At 36.0% G+C, this 27,135-nt stretch overlaps 1 protein-coding gene and 1 long non-coding RNA gene across 4 annotated transcripts in view; one reads left to right on the top strand and one right to left on the bottom strand.

The window, feature by feature from the left end:
- The window catches only part of LOC140742932 (uncharacterized), a 239,611-nt gene that overhangs the window by 197,948 nt on the left and 14,528 nt on the right, over nt 1-27,135 (bottom strand). The window contains exon 2 of the long non-coding RNA XR_012102314.1: nt 3,027-3,092. This is a non-coding gene — a long non-coding RNA (uncharacterized LOC140742932). The remainder of the gene's footprint in view (nt 1-3,026; nt 3,093-27,135) is intronic.
- pros (homeobox protein prospero) overlaps nt 1-27,135 on the top strand; it is a 134,912-nt gene that overhangs the window by 100,609 nt on the left and 7,168 nt on the right. For 2 of the 3 annotated variants that reach the window (XM_073074013.1, XM_073074012.1), the window contains exons 4-5: nt 4,644-7,200; nt 8,934-9,088. In XM_073074013.1, coding sequence (XP_072930114.1) covers nt 4,720-7,200; nt 8,934-9,088 — 2,636 coding nt within the window. In that variant the 5' untranslated portion in view covers nt 4,644-4,719. The remainder of the gene's footprint in view (nt 1-4,643; nt 7,201-8,933; nt 9,089-27,135) is intronic. The other variant, XM_073074014.1, reaches the window with a different exon arrangement.

Here is a 27,135-nt window from a genome sequence, read left to right as displayed (position 1 = left end):
ACGTAAAAGTCATATTACATGAACTTAAGTTCAAAAAAACTTGATCTCGCTTCTAACCTCATCAATCATGCTCTTGTACACAAATGGGAAATAATTACGTATTTCCACATGAAAAACATGAAGTAAGTTGTATGGAGTATACGTACAAACGTACATTACAGCTGAGTACAGTCGGAAAGAAACGTTTCCGCAAAAATTAGACGTGTGTCACGCCGAATTAAACAGGGGTGGCGCTAGTGTCGCGGTATATCGATAATAAAAAATACACTATTTCTAATATAAAATTTAAAAATAAGTAGACTTAGTACCACAAAATAAAAACTTTTATTTTTTGTTATTTGTTTCTTGTCTTGTTTATTTTTTGTCTTTTGTTGTTTGTTGTTTGTGTCAGAACGTTATTACTCTATGTAATTTCATTAGTTTAATATTCAATAAATATCAAAACGAAATACCGATTTGATTTTACGCCACGATTACGATTTTACGATTACGATTTTGCCATTTGATTTGACGCATATTAAGGGGTGCATCAAGCCTTTCCAGCCACTTTATTCTTAATCAACTATCCAAAGGAAAGAGTTTATCTATTTGTTCTGTTTGTTTGTGATATTATTTGACATACAGTTTATAAAACAATCCTTTTAACTAGGTATATTTGGTATTACTAGCCAAGAAACCAATAAAATAGAGTCTTCACAAGTACACATATTATTTTCTTGAGTTATTTATCCAAGTCGACATTACTTGAGCAAGGGCTTGCACCCCTAGCGTGCGGTATGGATGGAAATCAACAGGTCGTGTCGGGAGCACATGCCGGCACTATACCACCCTTTACAACACACGATGTTATGTGCTCGAAAACATTTTAAAGACGGAACTACATTAGGGAACAAACAAACGAAGAAATATTGCTTAAAGCAAGCAAAATAAATATAAAATTAGCATTGAAAATTCCTTTGCAAAAAATCTATACTTATGTTTAAGTGTGAGAAAAATAGTTTTATTATGAAAACGTAGAAATAATCTTCATGTAAAGGGAGAATAGATAGAATGCCATCTCACCCCTTTGATTCCAAATACCCATTGCCTAATAAATGTTTGAGATTCGTAGTTCAATTATATTCCAACAAGAGTACTCTACTCTACCTCATATTTCATTTCACACTTTTGTTCACACTAATATAATAAACTCAAGAAAAATCTGAGATCTTCCTATAGAAGACGAATCCTACCTTTTGCAACATTATTTTTATCATCCGCACCTATAGCAGCAGACAACATAAAGTCAGCTACAGTCTTATTAATACTTACATCAAATCTACCTAGCATAAGACATAAATCGTCATCGTAGTCGTGTCGTAGGTTGTAAACACCGTACCTGGGGTTGACTGGTCACAGTTTGACAGTACATTGCTTATTCATGACGCGGTAATTATCGGAATCGTTTCGTGCGTTACGATGGAATTACGATACATGACTCTTTCGATAAACATGGGGAGAGCCTTTTGTTCTGGATATGTATGGGTATTTTATAGAATAATTTGGAATAATTCGTTTAATGTTTAAATTATTGTGGTAATTTTTATGACTCGTAACAATCAAATAGAAGTCCACCTGATATTATATTTTCAAACATTGTAGAACCCTTAATTCGACTCTGGAGGCACCACCGCCATACATATGTATTTCTGCCTTATAATAGCAATGTCAAGTATTATAGTTTAATTTTAGAAAAAATGTCAATGTCTAAATTTTCATACTTTAAACTTTAATCGCGTTTCACGCCCACAACTGACAATGTCTCGGATTGTTTCATGTATGGTTTAGAACTTCTTATTACCAATCGTGTGCATGAAGCGTTTCCTCCCCACATCCAGTATACACGTGTGGCGTATTATGTCTTATTATAACTCGATAGAAAGTCATAGATGAAACTTTTACTCCCCATGTCCCGTCTATTGCTAAAACTATACCTATAATTGAATGTATTTGTCGATCTTAAATATCTGACTAGGAGGGGTAGAAGATAGTTAGAAAGTAAATATATATTACCACATCCCTTAAACTAAACCGCAAAACTGTGGTTAGAGTGTGACCACAAACAGCGAAGGATAAAAAGTTCTACCACTTTCAAATTTACACAATAAAAAAAATACTATTGAGTTACTTAACAACAAAATTAAAGTTAACAAAATATTATAGAAATTTTCTTTTACTCATATGATCTAACCGTTGTAATACATACGAGGTATCGGCGTATTTCTTATAAGAATGTTGTTTTCTTTCCAATCTGATTAAATACATTTTTTATGTCAGAAGTAACGAACGAACATGCCATATACCTGATGATGGATGGTATGGGTAACTTCAAAGACTAATAGATAAATTTTAACAAAGATGAAAATTTTCAATACAAAAACAGGTGGTAGAGTTCACCATTGCCAACTTTCCACCATGATTCACCATCAGCGAGCGTTACGAAAACATGTAAATCTATCAGACGCAGCCACCGTGACGGTGGTCGCAAGTGGTCGCCACCATCCGCCATTGATAGCATCTCATTGTGCGCAAATTGCGGATGCCGGAGACGAGATCAGCACGCAGTGGACGTTTCCATTGCACATTAAAATTATGTTAACAAAATATATAATTAAATAAAAAAAAATAAACGCTTTCTACACTCACAGCCCCACACTAGGATTCCCTGTGTCGTGGATGCCATGGACATACAAATAGACAAATACACAAACACCCAGACCCAGGAATAGAAATCTAAATTCATCATTTAGTTATGTCTGGCCGGAGATCGAACCCGGGATCCTTAGCGCATCAGACCGATATGATGACCGCTCCGCCACGCGGGTCGTCAATAAATATAAAAATAAGAAATAAACTAGTTTTTAGCGGTTTCGTGAGCGGTCAGAGGTCTATGAATATTGGTGAGTGACACCTTATTTATCCCTTGGGAAGTATTTTTCACATGTGTAGCAATAAATAAATAGGTGTTAAGTTCATTTGCTACTTACCATGTACTGGAACAGCGTGGTAGAGTATGATCCAGGGCGTCCCAGTTGTGGGGTGAGTTCCCTGCCCTGCAATGGAACATAAAAAGGATTTCAAATAATTAAATAATTGGAAATTACAATTATTTTAGAGTTAAAGCAGAATATTTATAGAAATCGTCAAACATGTCATTATTAAGTAACTGAAAGTTCAAAAAATTAAATGTAATGATAAATCAAAATTAAATATACTTCACAATGCCAAACAAAAAATCAAATAGTATCCCAGTTTCATTTACGAGTATGTCTTATTAGAATATTGACGATCCTTGAAGACTATAAAAGTATGTTATAACTTCAAAATTTGCTCTATTGTTCCTGCGATTTTTTTTTATATAACAGTAGCAGGCGAGCTTGCAGTCCACTGGTAAGATGCTATTGCCGCCCATGGACAGCTGTAATCAACCCCAGATAAGATTACACACCTACATCTCCCATACCACACCGTTCAAACCAAAACGCAGCAGCGTTTGACACTGCTGTTATTATGCAGAAAAAGGTGTGGCGGTGGAGTCGCTGGAGTCGAACCACAGATGGTCCTACTCGTACCACCTTTAAAAATATTTATAAATTCATATTCAATATTACTTGAACTTTAAACGAATATTTAATGTTACTTATTATATTTTAATAGTAAGTCCTCGTACCGTCCATAACAGTGAAACCGCACCCTCAATCCGCGTGTCTCACAGAATTATTTCTGACATTTTTAGACTCATTGTCCACCCTGAATACGGAGTCACGCTCCAAAAGGAATTAATGCCGTTGATATGTACGTCCTTTGTTGTTTCATTGTGGTATATACCTACCTGGACGTTTACGTAACCTATGTGCATAGGTACCTATGTATACGATTTATAATATCACCTAATTGGTAAATATAGAAATTAATTATAAAAAACAAATTAATTATAAACATTATTAGGTACCTATTTTCTTAATAAAATTTATAATTTAAGGTGCAATATTATGAATATTGATAGGATGAATGATTTCTTGAATATAATCAAAACATGCTCTACAATCGTTAAGTGTTATCCTAAGTACTTATTTCTTTGTTTTAGTCGATCTTACAGAAAAATACTCGAAATTTAATCTAAATACTTCACTTCTATATGCAGTTAGGATTAAGGTCGTAATAGATATTACAGGTACAAGTAGGTTACGGTAATAAAAACCAATTTACGATCGATTTCTAGATATCCATCTTTATCCAAATACAAACGAACGTATGTGAACTGACACGAGCCGGTAATTTTTATGTTTGAGTTCGTCATGCTATATCACATGACGATAATTAAGTACCTACTACATACGTAGAAAATGCAAATTGCGACGTTTATTTTTAAGTACAAAATGCTTGAGAACGTATGTACGTTATTTGGAAAGTTGCATTTTATTTTGTGTTCATTTATTAAAACGAAATGTGTTTTCAAATATATAAGTTAATTCTGTAGCAACGTGTTTATAGTTGTAGTGCATGGTAGAGTAGGAAGTGCGCTCGCAAGGCGTACGGGTAGCGGCGCGCACGACGCTCGTCTCACAAGCAGGTGTGCTGATCGCGCTCCCCTCCTGTTGCAGACCGGGCGATGCGGCGCGAGTAGCGCGGTGGGGCTTTGCCCGCCGCCATTCTGGCCAATTGGGGCCCGTCTCGCCTATGATGTCATCGGAGGAGGAGACCGACGCACACGCGCCCTATTCGGATAAGCTCCTAAAGAAACAGAAACGCGTCAGACAGCGCGTGGACGCCGGTGAGCCGCGCAATTCGTATTCGACTCTCGCGACGAACGGACCCGCGCCCGCGCGCTCCGCACTCATGAGTGGCGGACTTTACGGCGCCGTCTTCGAGGGCCGCCAACACTTCGGCCTCTTCGGACCCGGCTACGCGCCGGCGGAAATGTTAAATGAATTACTTGGGCGTGTGCCCAGGCAGGAGGACAACGGTGAAGACGCGAACGGTGGAGACATCGCACATAGAGTCCTTCGCGACATCTTACAGAATCGCAAGAAGGAACTCTTGAGACTCTCTCCTGACAATAATAATGAACATGTAGCAAATAATAACAACGACGAACCCAAGGAGGAGAAGCGATCTCCCGAGCGACCAGTGTCCAGTGATTCCCGGCCAGATCTCGACGACGCTCTATTGGCGCTCGAAAGCACCGGCAACTCGCGAACTTCACCGCTCCCCATACCTTCGCAATCCGAGCCTCTTCTCGATCCTAAGTCGGAACCCGAGGACCGCGATAGTGACGCGTTACGTTCCTCGCCGCGACCTTTGGATGTGAAACGTGCTCGTGTTGAAAATATAGTGTCGACGATGCGTGCTAGTCCCGCCCCCCAGCAGCCTCAAGTGAACGGTTGCAAGAAGAGGAAGCTGTACCACCCGCAACAACACGACGGTGCGGCAGAGCGTTACGGGAACAGTCACGGCAGCAGTGCGCAGACGGTGTCGGATGACTCCGAGGACGACGTCGATCGGCCGCCTATTGAAAAGAAGGTAGAGGAAAAGAATGCTTTGAAATCGCAATTAAGAACTATGCAAGAACAACTTGCTGAGATGCAAGAAAAGTATGTGCAGCTGTGCAATAGAATGGGACAGGAGTCTGAGACCATTGATAACGACGGTGCTTCTAGTGATGTAGAACAAAACGACGACCCGGTACCTAAAATAGAACCAGCATCACCTGTAAAGGAATTACCACCTGCGATTCCGATTCCAAGTAGCACTGCACCGAATATGCTTTCACAAGTGATGAGTAAGATGATGTCGGGGAAGATGCATGGTCATTCAGGACCTCACGCAGGACCCCATCCACACCTCTTTAATGGCACAATGCCGATTATGTCACATCTCCAGCCACCTGAACATATGCACCCTCCGCATCCGCACCAGCATCTCAACAATGCTGCGGCCATGTATTTAACTGTAAGCCAAAAGTTGTTCCTAGAGCAGGAGGCACGCTTAAAGGAAGCAGCAGAACAGCAAAAGAATTCTCTACAGCAAAGGCCTCAATCTAGTCAACATTCGCCACAACAGCGACCACATGGCCCGACGCCGAAACCATTGCCGCTTTCTTCTGAACTAGCTGAGAGACTAGACGCACTCCGTGTCAATGCTGGCTCTGTGGGACCCGTATCGGGTACTGACCTCGAAGGGTTGGCTGAGGTGCTCAAAAATGAAATCACTTCATCATTAGCGAGCCTGATCGATTCGATTGTGACCCGTTTCGTGCATCAACGACGGATCATAGGCAAGCAATCGGAGGCGGCCGCAGCGGCCGCCGAGCAGCTGAATAACGATATAATACGTGCAACGAGGCTGATGGATAGAAAATCACCGTCACAGAAACCACCTGAGAGGCCACCGGGACAGATACCAGGTAATCCACCCGTTCATCACCCTGGCGCGCCGAACGGCGTACCATTTATGACACATAATCCAATGTTAATGTCTATGAATGGACCTCGTGCGCCAGGCGGCGCAGCGTTTCCGCTGCACGCCGAGGCGGGCGGGCCCGGTCACGGAGCTCATGTGCGACCTCCGACAGGCATGTTCCAGACGCCGCCGAAGCCGATGGGCCCGATGTACGGAGCTATGAACGGCCACTTCGAACGCGAGCCGAACCCCGAACAGAACGAGGCCCTCAGTCTGGTGGTGACGCCGAAAAAGAAACGGCATAAGGTGACAGACACTCGTATCACGCCACGCACGGTCAGCCGTATCCTTGGGGAGGGCGTGGGCCACTCGCCCGAGAGCAAGTTTCCCGAGTCGCCGTCGCCGCGGCCGTATCCCGGAGGCATGGCGCTGCCGACGTCCGTAGCGATACCCAATCCGTCACTGCACGAAAGCCAAGTGTTCTCGCCGTACTCGCCTTTCTTCGGTGCGGGTGGTGGCTTGGCTCGGTCGCCCCCGGCGCCGGAGCGCGACTCACCCCCGCTGCCCCACGCACCAGCGCTGCTGCACCCCGCGCTGCTGGCGGCGGCGCACCACCCCTCGCCGGACTACATTCGCCACCACCATGCCCACGCGCCGCACCACGGCGGTGTACCGCACCACCCGCAGCACATGGACCCTCAAGATCCTCACTCCGATTGCAACTCTACAGACCTGCCGTACGACGGAGTTCAGCCTACTATATCCTTTTCAAATAGAATACCTAACCATTATTTTTTTCAGCGTAATTCATTAGAAACAAAGCGAGCAAGTAACTCGACACAAATCAAAACCTTACATGTAAACGCCCACAGATATCTTATTTCTGTAGTATTTAACCTTACGACTGCCACCGCCTACTTCCGACTTAGTAGCTAGATATTACACGACTTTCGAAACCCCACAACTGCTGCGGTTTCTACGTTTTACGATGCTTGTCTAACGGTAAGCCTATACGTGAAGGAAAGCGCCTTTCAAGCAAAAATAATGCCACCTTTTTTTACGTAAGGCATCTATCGAATCCAATTACTGATTGCCTATTTATAGATTTGTCGGGTAATTTCTTTGATTTGTAAAAGATAACAGTATTAACTTCGTCAATTATTACAGCGAACTTATCTTTAGTAAAAGAAAACTGTAAGATAATTTAGAGTTTAACCGTCATTGCATAAAATACCGATCGCATTTATACGACTCTTGCAGTGATATAGGCTAAGGTATACTTTATAAGATTAGATGCAAACGGATTAAGACTTTGTGGTGCTTCACATTGAGCCTACGTAATGGGAGGATATAATCAGATTTACCAACGTTTATCTAGCACGGATTTCTTAGCTTCATTTGAATTTGTTCCACTTCGTAAATTGCAATTATTATAAAAACAAAAACCCGACCGCTTAAAAAACATAGCCATAGTCACTCCCATGATCGAGACAAATCTAACTACAAGTCATATGGTAAAATCTGTCAAATTATATTTAGTCATAGATACGATCTAAAAACATTACTCCGCAGTCGGGTACAAAAGTAGTAATAGCTTTGTGGTTAGAAACTCGACCTCTAAGTCCGAAGGTCCTTCGAATCACACACGCCCCTCATATTTAAAACAAAACGTGAGGTAACCCACACGCCTGAGTTAAAAAACCTGAAGGGCACATGAAATCTGCCAATTCGCACAAGCAATAACATAACTATAACCCTTAAAGTAAATCATGCCCAGCAGTGAGACTCTAATAGTTCCATAACAAAGCTTCGCAAATGATATATAATTTAGAGAAGATATTAAATTACACAACACTTTACCTCAACAGATAACCCATTTTAGGAACAACAGCTTAATTAAATCGATACCGAAACTTCTGGTAATCCACACGATTGCTAGTTATTAAAAATTTTCCTGTTTCGCAACTCGTTAGCACCTATTATCTCATTGGTCAATAAGTTTTAATTGCTTCATATTTAAAAGTTTGGGCTACACTTGTAAATTTGAGTTAGTTGATTCGGTTTAAGAACCGACGGGGTTGTTAACACAACATATTGTGTTAGACGCTGTTTTTCAATGTACGATGGAGAGAGAAACTAGATTCGCAATTTTCATGTAAGGTTTTGATAAATGTGTATTTACGGCTCTAAGTAGACGAGTCGACCTTGAAGTATCTGAATATAATTGTTTAACTATTTTAAAGTAATGCTTTCATGCAAAGGTAACAAATAATATACCATTTTTTGTAGCAGAAATATAACTAGAATATTTTTTTTTATCTTAAATTTTGAACTATATACACAACAATTCTAACAGAGACATATATAGAGATAATATAGTAAACCAAATATAGTTTAACCACATTTGCCGCATATTGCCGTGTTACTCATTACCTAATATTGCCGTGTTACTATTACCATATTGTCCAATATGACCTTTAACTCCGGTGTACTCCTCGACGCTGACTCCGATGCACCTGCGCAAAGCGAAGCTGATGTTCTTCTGGGTCCGGTACCCCAGCTCCGCGGTCCTCAAGATGTACTTCCCGGACATCAAGTTCAACAAGAACAACACCGCCCAGCTCGTCAAATGGTTCTCCAACTTCCGGTAAGTCTTTCAACTTTTACAACACTTATAAACAACAACAACATTTTTCTAAACATCTGTTGAATATATTTTCCAATTTATCGCCCAGTAATTTATAACATAACCTGTGCTTAATAGATTCTACAAACTTACCCTTAAATTGACCAACCCTTCTTTAGGCTGCCACGAACGATACGGTCACTTACTTTTTTCTTTTACAATTCTTTTTATGCCATACTTACAAATTAAGCATTCTTGTTTATATTTATAAAGTTTTTATTGCTTATTAAAAACAAACTACTAACACATAGGTACATAGCAAAAACAAAATGTAGGTACATCGCAAAACAATATAAATGTACGATTAATACAAAGAACATATTTAAATATATGTCGCAATTTATTTATTCTTATCCTCGTTACATTTATATTACTTTAATACCTAATCAGCTCAGCTTTATCATACGGATTTCCTTTTACATATATTAGCGCGTCTCTGTACCTCGCAAAAGATAATGGATACATAAATACAAAACTGACAACATAAAATAATATAGTATTTGCTTATTGAATTTCCTGCTAACAAATTCAAAAATTTACTTATAAATTGTATTATATAATAGAAGTAACGTTACCGATTAGTTATTACTCATATTATATGTATGATTCAATTTAAATACCTTGATGAATTTTGAGATGACACAGAATTTATTACCTTTATTTTACTCCCTTATGGGGAATTCTGAGTATGAGTTAGAAGTAATTTTTATATTCTTCATAGATTTAAACTAAATTAAAAAAAAAAATTCCAACCCGAAATAAAAGATAACTTTCTTAGCCAGACCTTTGGTCGGACCAACCCTTTTCTATACTTTATAGATTCATAGACACAACCGATTAATACCAATCACAGTTTCTTGACAGCACGATAATTTGATTGTCCGATAATAATTCGGTTAAGGGTTGAGAATTCACTATTTCCTAATTAACAAATTTAGGGTGCCTCCCCAAAAACGATTCGCGACGCCCGCAAACAAATGCAGTCTTTATTTGAATTGCGTCGCCATTTATGGGATGCTTAAACATTCATGGTTTTATTAATTAGGGTTTTAACGCCATATTATTCGTTACACGCTGATAAATTTTCTTATTTAATTACTTAATTATTATCATAAAACTATAAAATATTCATATTTTCAATTCCCACTAAGGAGATGATTTTTCGAAAATCCTTTCATAGTGTCTAGCCACATTATATTAGAAAATCTTGTAAAAACATCTGTATCATATGTATAAGCGATTGTTATTCATTTTACATTTTTTGCTAGATAAGTACTTACAAGTATTATTCGTCTTTAATAATTTCATTATCGTAAAGTTGCGACTACAAGGAAATACTTATAAAAATATCCGCCTACTCAAATTTAGTCAACAATTTACTATTAACGTTAATCCATAATAAAGAAATAAAACATAAAAGATTTGCACTATAAACAAACTAAATTATAAGGCACTAAGTAAACATCGTAATCTATACTTCTATACTCATATTATAAAGAGGAAAACTTTGTTTGTTTGTTTGGTTGTAATGAATAGGCTCAAAAACTACTGGACCGATTTTAAAAATTCTTTCACCATTCGAAAGCTACATTATCTACGAGTAACATAGGCTATATTTTATATGAAATATATTTGAGGCGGTACAAAGTTTGCCGGGTCAGCTAGTCCATAATAAAGAAATAAAACATAAAAGTTTTGCACTATAAACAAACTAAATTATAAGGCACTAAGTAAACATCGTAATAAAGAATAAAGTGTAACTCATGCTTGACTTATTATAGGATATGTTTACGCAAGAAAAGGAATAAGTAATGAACAAATTAGTATGAACTGCGTAAGAAATACCAGGTTCTAGTGCAAATTGCCCGCAACCCTCTTGTAATATAACAACGGCCTTTAATTTGTCAAAGAAAATATATTTATTTAAAAACATTCGTTCGCTTTGAGTTTACTAACAGAATTAATTGAAGTACTAATTGAAATACTTATTTTAAGTAAATATTTTTTAAGAATATTCATGATCAATGTTTTTATCGTGCACTTATTTTCTACAATTATTAATAAATGTACCTTTTTAGAGATTTTATCGTATTCTATTTGCAAATGCACATTAAAAATACGTATTACGTTAAACTTTATCAAGGCAGTCTATACACTTAGAATGAGGTTTTACATTTTTACAAAAATGACTGTTTTGGTATTTGTTTACGTATTTCCCATACATTTCCAATCAGTTCTGATACAGTCCGCTAGGGGCGCTGATTCGAAATGTATGGCCAAATACGTACACAAATACCAAAACAGTCATTTTTGTAAAAACGTAAAAACTCATACTAAGGGTACTGAACAGAAAAAAATATTCATAAAAACAAAAATCGCAATATACGAGTATGTCATTGTAAGTCACATAACCCTCAGGCGGTATTGATTTCTACTCGACTAATTCCGTTATCTAAGTCCAGTGATAAGAGCCACCTGCCACGAGCCTCGTCTGATAAACCACCCCTTCTTTGTACATCGATAGGCTCCCCCCTTTACCTCAAACATTCTATCAAACGTATTATCTGATATTGACATATGCTTAATGTATAGCTTTTACATTTTACACACAGACGAAGGAAAATATAGACTTGACGAGACATTACTCTTTCTTTACTTTTGGCTTTTGGGTAGGTATAGAACTTCTCTCCACAACAAGAAGGATTTCAGCCATAGTGTACCTCAGTGGCTATTAATAAATTAACAGATAATTAAAATCTTCACAATTTTAATATTTGGACAACTTTTACACATGTTGGTTTCCACGGAACTTGATCTAAAGCACGATAATTAATAAGAAACTTTTTTTTTTAATTGGTGTATAATTTCAAAAGTGGATACCTTGCTTTAGGACTCTATTTAATTCCTTATCTACGTTTTGAACGATCTTTTATCAATTACGTAGACCATAGAATTTTATAATTATTAATACATACCTACTACACGTCCCATCTTATCCTTAAAATAAAACTTAACATAAGAAACAATACAATGAGGAAAATGTCCACATATTCAATTATAATTATAATTAATGAAACATGAGTAATAATGATATATTTAACCTTAAAGGCGGTTAATCTACCACAAGTATTACTTAATGTATTAAATGGTGGTAGAAGTTTTATAACTGATATTGTAGTGGTAAAACCTATATACCCATCACATGGACTGCATGCGTTTACATGCTGCGTCTATTATACTTAGTAAAAGATATTTCAACAAAAGATTCAATTTTAACGGGTAAAAGATATAACCATTTCCTAACAATAGAAATTACTTCTATGTGTGCTCAGCACTTGAATTGATATAAACGTTCATATTGAAGCATTCTGCTGATATCTCAAGCCAGTCATAGCCAAGTTAGATAAAGGGAAAACTTGTAAAAGCTTCGATAAGATTACCTGTTATGATACGTTTAAGTGTCCGTGTGGACGAAGCTTTGTAATTTAACAGAAGGGGAAATGCGATTTGTATCTTTATTTCTATGTTTTGTTTTAATTTATTTATTGTATTGTTGTGTTTAGTTTGTTTGTAGGATTCTGTATTTGTTGTTGTAATCTACTGTGTCCTTTAAAATTTACTGAAGCCAAAATTAAAAAACAGTCAAAGTAAGAGTTTAGTTCACAAATGTTCCAAATTTTCATCCTTTTTTGGAAAAATAAATGCTACAGTTTCGGTATACTAAACCAGCGATTACATATAAAAATAACTGCACGAACGTTTATACGTAGCCCTTCAAACAATACGCGTAATCACCTGAAGTCTGAATGGCCTCAAAAAAGCAAACCAAACCCGACCAATTGTCTTCGATTTCGCTTCAAAAGAAACAAGACCACATGTCTTCAAACAACTTGCTCCATTAGTATTGTCCGGTAATGGCGCGGACAACGGAAAACGGCCATTTCCTCGCGATAAACATCTGAAAGGACTGAAAGGGTGAGGGCGCCACAAGCGCGGGCAATTACAACGAAGGTGTACGCTTGCTTCAATAATAAATGACGTTTTAAATTTACGGAAACGTCGATTAGTAGTCGCCCCCTTGACATTTACGCGAAGTCGAATTTGATTCGGAAAAGCTGAATTTGAAACTTGCATTTGGGGTTGTTTGGATTCCGTTTGAGTAAAAATGGACTTGATTACTAAGCTTCTTCTGTTGTCCGTCTGTCTGTTTTCGTACAGCATAACATACCAGAGGATTCTAAAAAAATATTAATCAATATTTATTTTAGTATTTACTCTTAACATTTGTTGTGTATATTCTACCGATCTATGGTAAATGTCAATTAAACATTACATTCCTGTAAAACTTAGTGCATAAAAATAATTATATCAAATTATAACATTTGAATGGAAACTTGTAACTGTGATAAAAGTTACAATTGAAATGTAATTACGTAAGACATAATATTACTGAATAATAACAAAAAAATACAAAAGCAAAGAAATCGATTCCGATCAAAACTTTAAAAAAAATCCACATAATTATTTCAACTTTAATTATCACCACAGTATCTTATCGCTTACAAAGGATTGCATTAATGAACATTTAACTAAAAAATAACCGCAATTTAATCTTATTAACGATTATAAACTCGAAGTTCCGATAGCCTTTACACCAACGATAAACCAACACGATAATGTTGCCATAAACCTGAATAAATGTTAATTAATTTGTGTTCAAAGCTTATTATGTTATCGTTTTTATGTGATAAATGTGAAGGGGTACGTCCAGCTAGTGTATTCGAATCTGACATAATTATAATGTTTATGTGTACAAAACGACACCCTAAAAGGGACAACATAAAAAAATAAAGCAATTACATTTATAAAACTGAAAAAAATGCAACTGCAATATTTTTTTAATAAAGTAAGTTTTTTCAATAACATTAAATTATTTACGCCTGTAATTCTTCATTTAAAGAATTCTATTCAGTTTGATAAAAAGAAAATTATATTTCTCGTTTTTTCCATTTAATCGCAAAGTATATCATTACCTAGGATTAAATAACATCTTTTATATGACAAAAAAATGCATGTTACATATGGTAGAAGAATCTCAAAGATCTCTCCAAAAGAGACGAAACGAAAATAAATGAAAAAATATCATAAAAAAGCTGCAAAAATAAATCTCTCGGACTAAGGTGTAATAAGGACTGTGAAATATTCTGAGACAGTATAACCTTCCACACACTACTGGCCACTTGTTGTGCTCTACCCTCGAGGGCTCTACTAGCAAGAGCTCTCCTTGCACGTCTTTTAGAGGCGCTTTTACACTATTTTACCACCTTAAAATCTTTGTTTATACTAAGAACAAGATTAAAAATAATTTATGAAAGCATTTATAAATTTCTATCTCAATAAAAGATAGGCATCTAAAACAACAAACTTAAGCGTTAAATATGCGTTTGTGTTTGCATGTGTTTCCGTATGTTTGTACGTTCGTGTGTATTAAAAAAATGAAAAAGAGTGCAGACATATTTTTAAAATTGTTCGTCTTGCACATAAATATGTACCTAACATTCAGCGAATTATGTTACAAGTGGAACAACTTAAATCTGTTCCACAGTAACGAATTCCAACCTCGACAAAGTTACTCAGCGCCGCATTTCTCGGTTCTCAGCATGCACACAGTCTTTGTAGAGTCTCCGGGGGCAAAACAAACATCCTTCACTCAAAGTCGGTGCAAAGACAAATTCTTTTGGCGCGCGACTCAAAGAAGTAAGCATAAACAAAGACTCACTCATAGAATTAGCCCCGCAACGATAGCACTAATTAGGGACGGTGACTCGTTTAACTTATTTCGCTTAATTAAGTTGCAGAAGTGGTCTGCGGCCGGCCCGTCAGAAGGCGTCGTAAATTGTTAGAATACGGGCAACACTCCAATTAATCTTTTTACACATCCAACTAGTCATATGAGGGGTTGCACTTAGACGCGCCGAGCCTCCTTTTAAACGCTCATACGACATACAATGTCGCGCTAACCGGCCACTGATGACACTCCTGTTTAACTAAGCAGTAGTTTAATTTAATTCAAACGAATTTTAATTACGCCCTCGTTTCAAAGCAAACGCAACATCTACCTAGAGTTACCTTACCGTTAATAAACAGCGGGAAATAACGATTTGCAAGTTAATATTAATTATGACATTATATAATCCGATGTTTTGTTAATTCAACTGAGAATAAAATCTCTCGTTTGTGAGGACTCTTATTCGCGAACGGCACCGGCAGCCTTACGTCGCAATTTCATATGCCTAACTTACCGTGCTAACTCGCTCCGTACATATTTAGTTCAATATTTAATTTTTGTAATTAAAAACTTGAGTGCGCAATTTTATTTTGAAACACTCAAAACGTTATCAAAGTGTGAAGGAAAATATTACGGGCGGACCTCTAAACATAGGGTAAGAGTAGTTAGTGTATGAAATAATCATCCCCCGACGTGTGAAGTTACCTTCCAGGCATTGTATGCGTTGACTGTGAAATTTAATTGGTTGGCTAATACAGTGCACGGGGTCTAATTTACGTGTTAACATTTTTAATAAGGCCCGGCAAGGCTAGGGCGCCAAGTGGCCGGCCATTTATATCGCGCCACACTCATATGAGCACCTCCAGTAATTAATACGACCCTTTCGAGAAAGCTTATGAGTAGGTTTCCTTCTGAAACGTTGCTAATTACGGCACAGGTGCATTCACGTCTTATTATAAAGAAATAGTGCCTAGAAATGCAATAGGCCGTCGTGGTACGGTCCGTAGTTTCGCTCGAACTTTCGGGGGTTTTTATCGGATTGTTACGAATGTTTTTTTCAGATGACGTCGCGAATTTTGAAATTACAGATATTAGTAACTTGACAGTCAAATCCTTTTTTGGATGAAAATCTTGACAATGTTCGCTCTGTATTCTATTAGCTATTTAATATAGGTTTTATTTATTCTATGAGCTGTCTTATATTTAACATATTCTCCATCGGAATGTAACGTCACACATTCAAACAGATCCGAAACTTCGTAAACAGATACACATAGATACTTAAAGGTGGTAGAACCCTTTGTGGTTCAACTCCGGCGGCACCACCGCCACACCTATTTCTGCCTGTTAACAGTAACAGCGCTGCTGTAATCTGGTTTGAAGGATGTAGTAAAGGAGACATACTTTTCTGAGGCATTCCAGCTTAATCCTCAGGCGTAGCGGTGTATCTGTGGCCAACCTCAGATGATTACAGATTTCCAATTATCCAGAAATTATTTAAAAAAAATCTTTGTCGAATAGTAACGTGACACTTTGAAACAGATCCGAAACTTCATAAACAGATACACACAGATAGTTAGATCCGAAACGGCTTTGGCAACGGAATTCGAATAACCCAAAAACAATGTCACGCATAGTACTAAATAGTATAACGTGTCTTACTTCCGAATGTTAAGGCTAGCACGCACGCGACGAAGCTAATAGGTAAGGGCGAGGCGGAATATTTACATATCATTGCGATACGGGGGCCATTATAAAAAATTAGCCTTTCGCCGGCCATCGTTAATAATATAATTAAAACATGCGAAGGTGCGGTTACTTATCGTCGTAATCAAGAAACTGATGTACGTTGTACCGTGTATTTTATATTTTTACTTGAGTTAAAAAGTTTTGAATGTTTTCTATGTATGTTTTATTTTTTGCATCGTTCTATACCTCAAACGGATAGACGGATTATAACATATGAGGTGTCGTTGGATTCGTCTAAATCGCGGAAGTGGCACAGGTTTTTTATTTTGACATTCATATGGTGTGAAAGTGTTCGATGTTAGTTTTTTCATATATTCTTTTAGATTTTTATATGTGATATTTTAAAAAGAATCGTTAGTGGGGCGGTCTGACAAGAAGGGCTTCTGGATTTGATTCCCCACCAACCAGATACTTAACAGAGGTTTAAGTTTACTTGTCTGTATGTGTCACCATGACACGCACGATGCAAGAAATACTAGAAAAACTACAAATAAGTCTAGTAAATCTAATTTTACGAACACATTTCAATTTTGTAATTTGAAGTCATAAAAACCTAGTTTAATTATAAAAAACAAATTACAATTAAAATCGATAAAATTTAACCAACTAAAATCGATTCGATATTCGCAGTCCGAAACTAACGCACATCACTAGCTATGTAGCTGAATGCTAGTAACGGGAGCGTGAGTAATCCATCAACTAATGAAAGAGTAATTAGAAAAGTGGAGGTTTCTTCCGACCGCCAACCTTATCTTGTCTTCGATGGCCATTAAGGTTTTTAATTACCCCACCCTACAAGATTATAATTACAATTACGAATTTAGGGGTTATTTTATTAACATTACGTTGTGTAAATTTAATAAACGTATTATGTCGTGTAAAAATATATATTTTTAATAAGATTCAAATAGAAAACGAACAGGCAGTCCATCTGCCGCCGCAATAGCTACTGCTGACTATGGACATCTGTAATCAACCCCTGATAAGATTACATTCCTACATGCAATCGACCACTTTACTTGCGTTGGAAAAATACTTCTCTCTTACCACTTCCTTCAAACCATAACACAGCAGCGCTCAACACTGCCATACAGAAATTGGTATTACATATGCCGCCGGTCACAATGGGTGTTACCTTCGCGTTCTACCGTTCGTATTAACAATTAACATGATATTCCCAATGAGAAGTAACCTTATTCGTGTTAAGTAATAACATTTATGTGCAGGCGCGCCTCGGTCTCGAAGGAGCGGGCGCGGCTCCTTTCATTAGCATGCCTTAAAAACCTTAATACTCTCCTAATGACAATGACACACATGGATCTACTTTAGGGGATGGTCACGCGATGTTGTCTTTTTATTTCTGTGTAAAACGTAAACATCTTTTTATAGTCGCAATTGGCTATGTTTTAGCTTAAAAAGATACTCGTATATAAATCCATAGAGCTATTTATGCACTTAAAAGCTTAGTTTTAAAAGTTTAATAGAAAATATATTTGTATAAAGCCGTCGTCGGAACTAAAAGTTTTGATACGCAGAGAAAGAATTAGCATTTTTTATTTTTATAGTTTCTGTTTATAAATTACTGTCTGTAAATGTCTATATCTTGTATTGTAGTTTATTTTACGATTGATACGTACGTACAAGATTACTCAGTACAATTTTATATTCACCACCACTAAACCACAGTCGAAATGTAAACAATATCAAAACGTTAAACATTTTGAAAACCAATATTATACTTGGTAAAATTTGTTAATGTTTTTAAAATTCTTCTACATTAATCAAATTAATTATTTAATGTCAATAACTCTTGTTCAAAATTATAAATTAAATCTATTGTAAAATTAGTTTTTCGTAAAATTAAATTCGATAAAATAAATTTGCTTCAATTGATTATTATTTTATGTCGATAATTTCTTTTGTTAGAAATTATCGCTTCAATCTAGTGGAAAATATATAAAATTATTTTGGTCAAAATTTATATGCATCACATACAACTGTAAACAAAGGCAGTAGGTATTCAATTATTAATAATTTTATCTTCTTTCATGTTTCATGTTTATTTCTAGCGCCTGTTTGATAACGCTTTTGATACATGAAGACTAATATTGCTCCTGACTACGTTCTGTAGAATGTTGAGTTTGTAAATTGATTGAATTGAAATACAAAATTAAAATTCTTAATCTTATTATTTAAGTTTCTTCATAATTATAAGTCAGGTCAGTTAAAAATTGACGGCGACGTTACAAATAATTCAATTTAATCAAATATCATATTATAATTATGAAGAACTGCATGAAAGCTGAAAAAGTTCAGTTATATATATAATTATTTCCTGTTGCATTCCATTACGATAGCCTTAGGCAATATTAAAATCCCTTTTATTATATTTCTTAGAAGCGCGCAATAAATTGTTGTTTGTTTGTAATAGTTTTACATCGCATAATTAGAAGTCAAAGGAAAATGAACAGTTCATTAAGTATATGTTTTAAAAATAAAATAAGACTTTAGACCTTATAAATGTTATTAAAACAGATCATCATACTTTTAGCATACAAATAATAAAATTACTTTACAGAAATAGTTTTTCATAAAAAAAATAATCAGCTCTTACAACAACTGTAACGATTTAATAACGAATAACGTAACCAAAACCGTTATTGAGCTTAGGTTATAATATCTCAACAAAAACGATCTTGACATCGGTTTGTACAAAAGTGTTATTGTGCCACTTCGTTATCTGTTCCAGTGTTTTGTCCTTGTTTTATCCTCCAGTCTTGTTACGACCACTATCGGGTTGAACGGAAGCGGACCAGCGCTTGCGCACTATCGCACTGAAGTCTTAACCGGCCAATCACTAGCATGAGATCCGAGCGTGTGATTTTTAGGTCCAACAATTATTTTTAGGTCCGTAAATAAAATTATATTTACGGATCTAAAAATATTATTAATAATTAAGACCTTATTTATTTATTTGTAATAAAATATGACAATTGATTTTAATTCTAATTTAAATTATTAGGAGTAATTGAAAAGTCTTTAAAACGGCTTCATTTTAATCATTATCTATATTCAAATTTATTATCGAACATTGAATTGATACCCGTTTCTAACAGCTTGTTCACTAAAATAAATAAAATATCAAGAGAATATTTTTTTCGCAACTGTTTTGATTATACTCCTAATATATAATTTTAAAAACTTTTTTACACAAAGTATTTATGACCGTATTACGACTACTCTGTAACTATATGAAGAATTATAATTTTAATTATTCATTTAAAATCAGACGAACTAACTCTTCTCATTCCTCCTTCATATATTGCTCCATATAATAGTATATCGAAGAGTCCATACTAACTGGTCGCTAACTAACCACAAGACAAGCAATTATTTTATTTTGTAGTACTTTATATTAATTAAATGCTTCGTCTTTGTTCCAATTAGAGGCAACTGCGCAAGAGTTATTGAACTTAAAGGAAGTTATGGTCTTTTGATAAGAATGCATGTGTTTATCGGTAATTGCCTGTAATATTACTCAGAATATATGTTTATAATGAATTCTAAGGATTAATAGTTCTTAAAGGCTCAACTGTATTAATATACAACATTCTTCATGTGACATTTTCTTCTCATATGATTTTTTACATCTTTTGAAACAATCATTTTAAGATATTTAGCTTGAATCTCCTTAATACTCGTATTTATCTTTACCGACTACCTATTATTGAGAAATATTTAATTATTTTGACAATTAGAAGATAATTAAAAAGGTGATTTTTATTTATTATTCTAATTTTCTGGGATCCTGGGACTGACTTTAGTAAATCCTGAATTTCCGGAATTACAAAAAAAGAACTGAGATCAAATTTCCTACAAGTTACACAGGCTTCTCCATCTACTTGTGAATAATGAAGATTATTCACAAGTAGATGGAGAAGAAATAATAGAATTATGCTTTTATATAATATGTTCCGTGATATACAATATCACATGCGAAATTACATAGACTTATCGGGAAGGTTTGAGTCGTAATACCGTACCGAATCGCGGTCCTAGGATTCTCCAATCAACCCGATGTAGAGAATAATACTATTCCCACAGTGAAAGCAGCTTAAGTTTAAACGAAATCTTATGGGCTCAATCATCGTTCGCTTAATAATATTATTGTACTATGTCATCGGAATTACTCTAACTAAAAATATTCCACATCTCTATTGATAAAATCAAAGGCGGCAAGTACCTATCTACTTAATACATTTAGTTGATTTAACCCATAGGTACATACTACAAAAGCAAATTAATAAAAAAATATCAACTAAACTACCGCTAGTTTTTACAGTATTAAACTTCCGCTAATCAAAAAGCAATGATTTATTGAAAAGAAAGAAAAAAACAAACAAACTGTATTGTTGAAAAAGTTTCATGATTTTAGAAATTTCTAGAAGTGCATAACCCATTTTCCTTCAGTTATTTTCCATGAAGGATACATTTACCTTTTATATTTATAGATATAAATTGTATTACCGGTGGGTATGTCCTGTGGCCTTTCCATTCCTGTTGTCAATTGTGGTTTCTGAGTACGTGATTCACGGATGTGAAATTTCGAAAACCCATCAAAAGTGTAGGAGGAAAAGACTATATAGAGCAAATCATTTTAAATTATTCATATGACCGTAAAAATATTCATGTATTTTAATTTATATCATATTATATCCACGACTCCACAGGATTTAAGAAAGCAAGCTCATTATATTCTAGAATTCATTTACAATATAGCTTAAAAGTGCATATAGAAATATAAAATACACCTATTTTCTCACAACAATGCTTGCGTTTTGGTAACACACAAATAAACGTATAATAACATATTGTATTAGGTACTAAACTGATAATAAAAGTGTAAAAAGTGAGTATGTCTCTTAAATCCCATAATAACACTATGAAGACTAAAACAAAATCAAATCTTCAGACAAAATCTGGTCTAAATCTCTTCAGCATATTCTACACTTAACAGATTCAATGTAGAATCTGACAACAGCCACAAATACGTTCGAAATTACATACACAAATATTTTATGTGTATACCTATTCTCCGTATACTAGTGTCATACTCGTATGTCGTAAGAAATCATACGTAGTGACAGACAGGTGTGAAAAGGCGCGGTAGGCGGCGCCCACATGGGAAATTATCCAAGTGCCGCTAAACGTCACGTCTACGGCCCGCCTTAGACATAATTAATTAACAGTTTTTATAGATATATCCGTGGAACACGACCCCCGATACGATAGAGCACTATTGCTATATCCGCAATCGATTCACATAATTCGTACACACACGTTATATTAATTTTCATTTTCTGATAAAATGTTTGTACCAAAAGTTAAGTATAGTGAATAGATGTAGTAGGCAAAAAGAAATACGTAACTAAATTCAATTTTGGCTTGTATACTACTAGTAATTATTATTTTCTAAACGGACATCAAGTCCATAAAGCACCATGAGAAAATTCGTAGATATTTATATACCTTTACTGGTTAGGTTCGGTTAGGTTAGGTTAGTTTTTTTTAGGTTAGGTTAGGTTGGTTTTGTTTTGGTCAAATTCATTTTACACCTGTTACACGTATTTTATTTATTTCAACTTTAACAACAAAAATTAAAAGACGCAACGAAAGTAACTTCACAAAATCTGTCACAATAAATCCATTAATTAAAAAAAATCCGAAGCAAGTTTATTAATTACAACGCAGTTTCCGTGAGACTGCGTCTATAATAAGTACTACGATAACAGAAGTGGGAACACATGCTACATCGGAAATCTTAGTATTAAATAGCAATGACAAATACTCGAGGGAAATAACTTGAGTAACTGAAAATGCGATGGCAAGCAGGCAGTTGACGTAATGACGCCTCCAACACTAGTAATTATCGTTAGACACGTGTGCAACATTGTTTTTATTAAAAAATATACCGGAAATCGTATGAATGTGTGGAGATAGACTTGGAAAATGGTTTTTTAGATGTATAAAACCGATATTATCTTAAGGTTGTAAAATTTATAATTCTAGAAAGATCATGCGTGTAATATGTTTATGCGGTTGTAGATTACGTTGGAATGTTTTTTGTAAGGGAATTTTAAGCAAAAAATACACTGAATAGATTTTTATAATACGAAAAACTTCAAAGAAGATTAAAAAGTAGAATATAAAATTCGCGTATTGCTATTATTAGTCAAAAAGAGTGACAAGAGTGTCACCTCCGTTCAACCACGAAGTATTTTATTTTTCGTCAAAATTACTTTTAATACTTTTAGTATAAACTAATTTGTTTAAGTTAAGTATATATTATGATAAATTTATTGAAGTTCTGTAGGTTTTCCTGTGTTTCAAAAAAGTCATTATATCAATACACATAGAAGATAATGAAGAAGAATGACTTAGTTTAATTAATATAAATACCCATTTGCAATATCAAAGCGAAACTCCACATGAAATACGCGAACACTCGCCCGAAATCCATCAAAAAACCCCTTAAACATACAGCCCGCAATTTAAATCGTATTATCAGCGATATTTTTACAAACATGTTACTTTTTAATTTTATTTCACCCTCCAAAAGTTACGTCTGAAATATCATCTTGTGTGAATACACAGGATTTTTTGCTTCCACGTTATGTGGATTTATTCGTACAGATTCATACCATCAGACGACTTGGGGTTTTTATATTTTTTAAGTAGGTTTGTGCTGGAGCGTGGTTGAAAAGGCGTCCTCCAAACGAGTTCGGAAACTGTCTCATAACAGTAATTAGCGAACTAATCCTGAAATCAAGTAGCCGCGAACGGTCAGCTTTGTGCGCGCCCTTAAACGGCAGCGTCTGTTCAACCCTTTTTTTCGAAATTTTAATACCGAGTATAGTTGGGGTAATAAAATCTCCGCAAGCACTCAAATGAGCTGAACTTTTGAAGCGTGGGGTACAAGACAGAGGCAGGTCAGCGGAGGGAGTCATTAACCAGGGCCGCATTTGACGGAACGGATTCGTAATCGAATTTCCTAAACTTACTTTTTATGTTTATGTAAGATTGATTTTGCGGTCGACCTTATAGTATGTGGTCACTGTTATGGACATTCGTGACAAACTGTACACAGATAGGGTTCTATCAGAAGTCAATGAAAGACGCGTTGACACTCCTGATGATTGAAATGATCTCCTCTTTGTAAGTCAACAGGCATCTGCATCCTTCCACTGGAATGCAGAACTAGATAGCTAGCACTAGAAAGAGGTGTGTTGGCTTTGTTGTTGTTAAATAAGTTGGTTGCCTATTTCATCTTTCATTTATGCACGTATTCGGTGACGCAAAATATGCGGCAACTTATGCAAATGTGACTTTTGTATTCCGTTACAAGATAAGAGAATAATTTGCGAGAAAGTTGCCAGGTTGTATGGAGGCAGATAATCGTCTCCGACCCGCATGGTTCGCGCCGAAATACCTACTTACGACATAACGTTAGAATTTGCGATAGACATTTTATGTTTCTAAGTCCTCTGTTATTCCAAATAGCGGTATAAACTTCATCTATTTCGCTTTTATTATTACAGCGTAAAAACAAAAACGCTTCATAATTCACTTTTTATATTAAAAAGCAAAAACGCATTTCACGTACACATGGCTCTAGAAAACCAATTTTGTTTGTTAAAAACGTGAAATGCAACAAAATAACGTTATCGCGTAATGAAAGTGTGCTGTTACGTCACGGGGCACGAGATAATAATTTACTTTGACGTTTGTCTCAATCCGGCCCTGGCTGGACGGCGCAGTCTGAAAAAAAGTTTTTTCACTAACTGAAGCATTAATCCGGCCCGGTATTAGTTTACTCGCTCTTACACGGGCCTGTGTGTGAGTTTTGCGCATGTGAGCCACCGAGCGACTTTCGCGCAGACAGCGAATGCACAGAGGCGTCGTGTTACACGAAAACTCGCGATTTTTCGACAAGCGCAAAGTCAACTTTTCGATACAATATAGCGGGAACGGAATGCTTGAAGTTGTGCACAGTGCAACTTTCATAGTGCAAGAGCGTTCTGACTTTGCTGTCAATTATAAACTTGCTGGAATTTGGACAAAAAAGCGCATTTCGCATTGTTCGCGAGCCCGCATTCTCACTAAAACATTGACAACGAAAAAAAAAGACAAAAATAAATTAGTCTCATAATAGTAATTCGTAAAAATGATTGGACGCTCTGTCCGGTGCAGTCTGTGGCCGCTCACTCTGGCGTACTTCTCGAAAGCTGGACGCCGTCCACTCACCCACACACCCCCGCCACCACTACAGATGCACCTAGTACATAACGCGTAATACCTCCCCCTATCATTTGAGCGACTCCGGCCTGCATCAGGTTTTAATAACCATTGTATTTGGCAACGATCGAAATGAGTATGTTTGGAAAAGTCAGTGGGAAATGTCTGGAAACTATTTTTCGGTCGGGAGCCAAAGTTGCGTACGGTTTATGAGTTTTTTGACTGCTCTATGTAAATAAACGAAGGGACTGTAGTCTTGTATATAAATTCGTGTCTGATTTTTTTTTTTTGGTATTGGATTTGGGCGAATGGCGTCGATAGGAGCGGGTTAATTCGGGCTCGCGTCGGCATTATTTGAAGCCCTTTTATTTGGAAAACATTGAAAAGTTTTTTTTTACTTGATTTTATTTTGCTAGCGCTCGAGTGTTATTTCAATATCTGTCGCCGTTGAATGCATGGCGTTCATAAGAGTCAATTAAGATTTAAAAAAAAAAACCTGAAGTAAGAAGTTATATTTTAGAACAACTTAGTCATACATATGTCTCATTAGCGTAACCGCAAATACCAAGAAAAAATCTATAATTATGCACGATAGAATCTTTATAATCAGAAGACGTTAAATCCCTTACACGCAAAAAAAATTGTGTAAAAAATACATAACGTATGTACATAATAAATTCAAAAGTAAAATTAGCATCGTTCTGCCGGGAAGGTACGATTGTCACACCTATTTCTAGTGTCAATCAGCTCTTGCGTTTCAGTAGACGGGTCTGGATGTCGACTGACTTACATACGTCGACCATCCTAATCGTCAAAAGTAAGCCACTAAGTAAGATTTTATATGGAGTCGATCAGCGACTCCATATAAAATCCCCGTCCTGTATGAAGTTAGTAACCATTTAGGTACACTCAGATATGGGCAATTACTACCTCAATCTTACAAAATCCTTTAACTGCGTATTTCTCAAAGCCTCTAAACAGAAAACGTAAATGTTTTCCCTTCAACTTTCCCACTTAGACGTAAGGTTCTTACCACGACCACGTTATCAGTAACGGTATGCGACCCGCATCGCCACGACATAAAAATAAGGATCCGATTGTCGTCACGGTGACCCATATTCAGCAGTGTTTTTGTATTGTTTCATATTTTTCTTATTTATTTTTCTACAGAGGGTATAGAGTAATGTTTTTCAAATGTATTTTTTTATTCTTTGGCAACATAGATTAGTAAAGATACTTCGCCGCCTTGAAATTGAATGAAGCCACAAAAAGCTTATATATTTAATTTATTTAATTCGCAAGACACTCTTCGTTAGTCCAAGCAGATAAGGAATCCTAAAGTTTATTAAGCATAAATAGTTGATACGTAGGTGGCACTACAGTTGAGACATAAAGAGTTCTACCTTTAACTCTAATTCTATTACTTTCTGATACTAATTAAAACAACAAGGTTTATTGTGAGTATGACTAAAATATAGAGTACGAATACTGTGCATTGTTTAGATAAAAATATATTTTGATGCCTTTAGGCCAAAGCTCTAATAAATTCAACATTTCCATCTATGACTCCAATACCCCATGGAGCTTTCAAACCAAATTTCCGAAAATTTCAACATAACGGTCGGTAGCCATAAGAATTCGAGTTTGTAACAAAGAGATGGTGTATTCGCACCGAGCGAGTCAACAATAGAGGGAAGAAACTTAAAAAAATAAACAATAACCTGACCCCTCGGGCAACGTCTTAGCGATTGACTGGATGAAGAGTTACGAAGATATAGAAATGGCCAGAAAGTTAATTTATTTCACTGTAATTTATCAACTCTACGCAGTCCTGCGGTAAGAGATGGTAGTCATTATTTGAAATGCCGCAACGTCACTTTACCTTATTACAGCTGTCAAGTTATTTCATTCTACTTTGAAAGGTGTGAAAAGGCATGCATGTTAAGGTGTTGTGTTCCAAATTAGTCCTTAAGTGCAACAATATAATTATAATCCAGCAAAAATAGGAAACTCGTCTTGTAAGACAGGATTAAGTATACCCCTTTACAAATAAACAATGCATAGCAACGCCAAAAAACAATATCAATTTTATTATGACATTCATACGATCATCTTAATCAACCACTTTATAGCAGTTTTAACTAGTATCTCGTATGTGTACTATCTACCCTATTCT

This window comes from Epargyreus clarus, unplaced genomic scaffold (assembly GCF_041222505.1).
Source record: "Epargyreus clarus isolate Ecla_fem2 unplaced genomic scaffold, WU_Ecla_fem_2.2 ptg000006l, whole genome shotgun sequence".
Classification (NCBI taxonomy): domain Eukaryota; kingdom Metazoa; phylum Arthropoda; class Insecta; order Lepidoptera; family Hesperiidae; genus Epargyreus; species Epargyreus clarus.
This window is presented reverse-complemented; position numbering and strand designations above follow the sequence as displayed.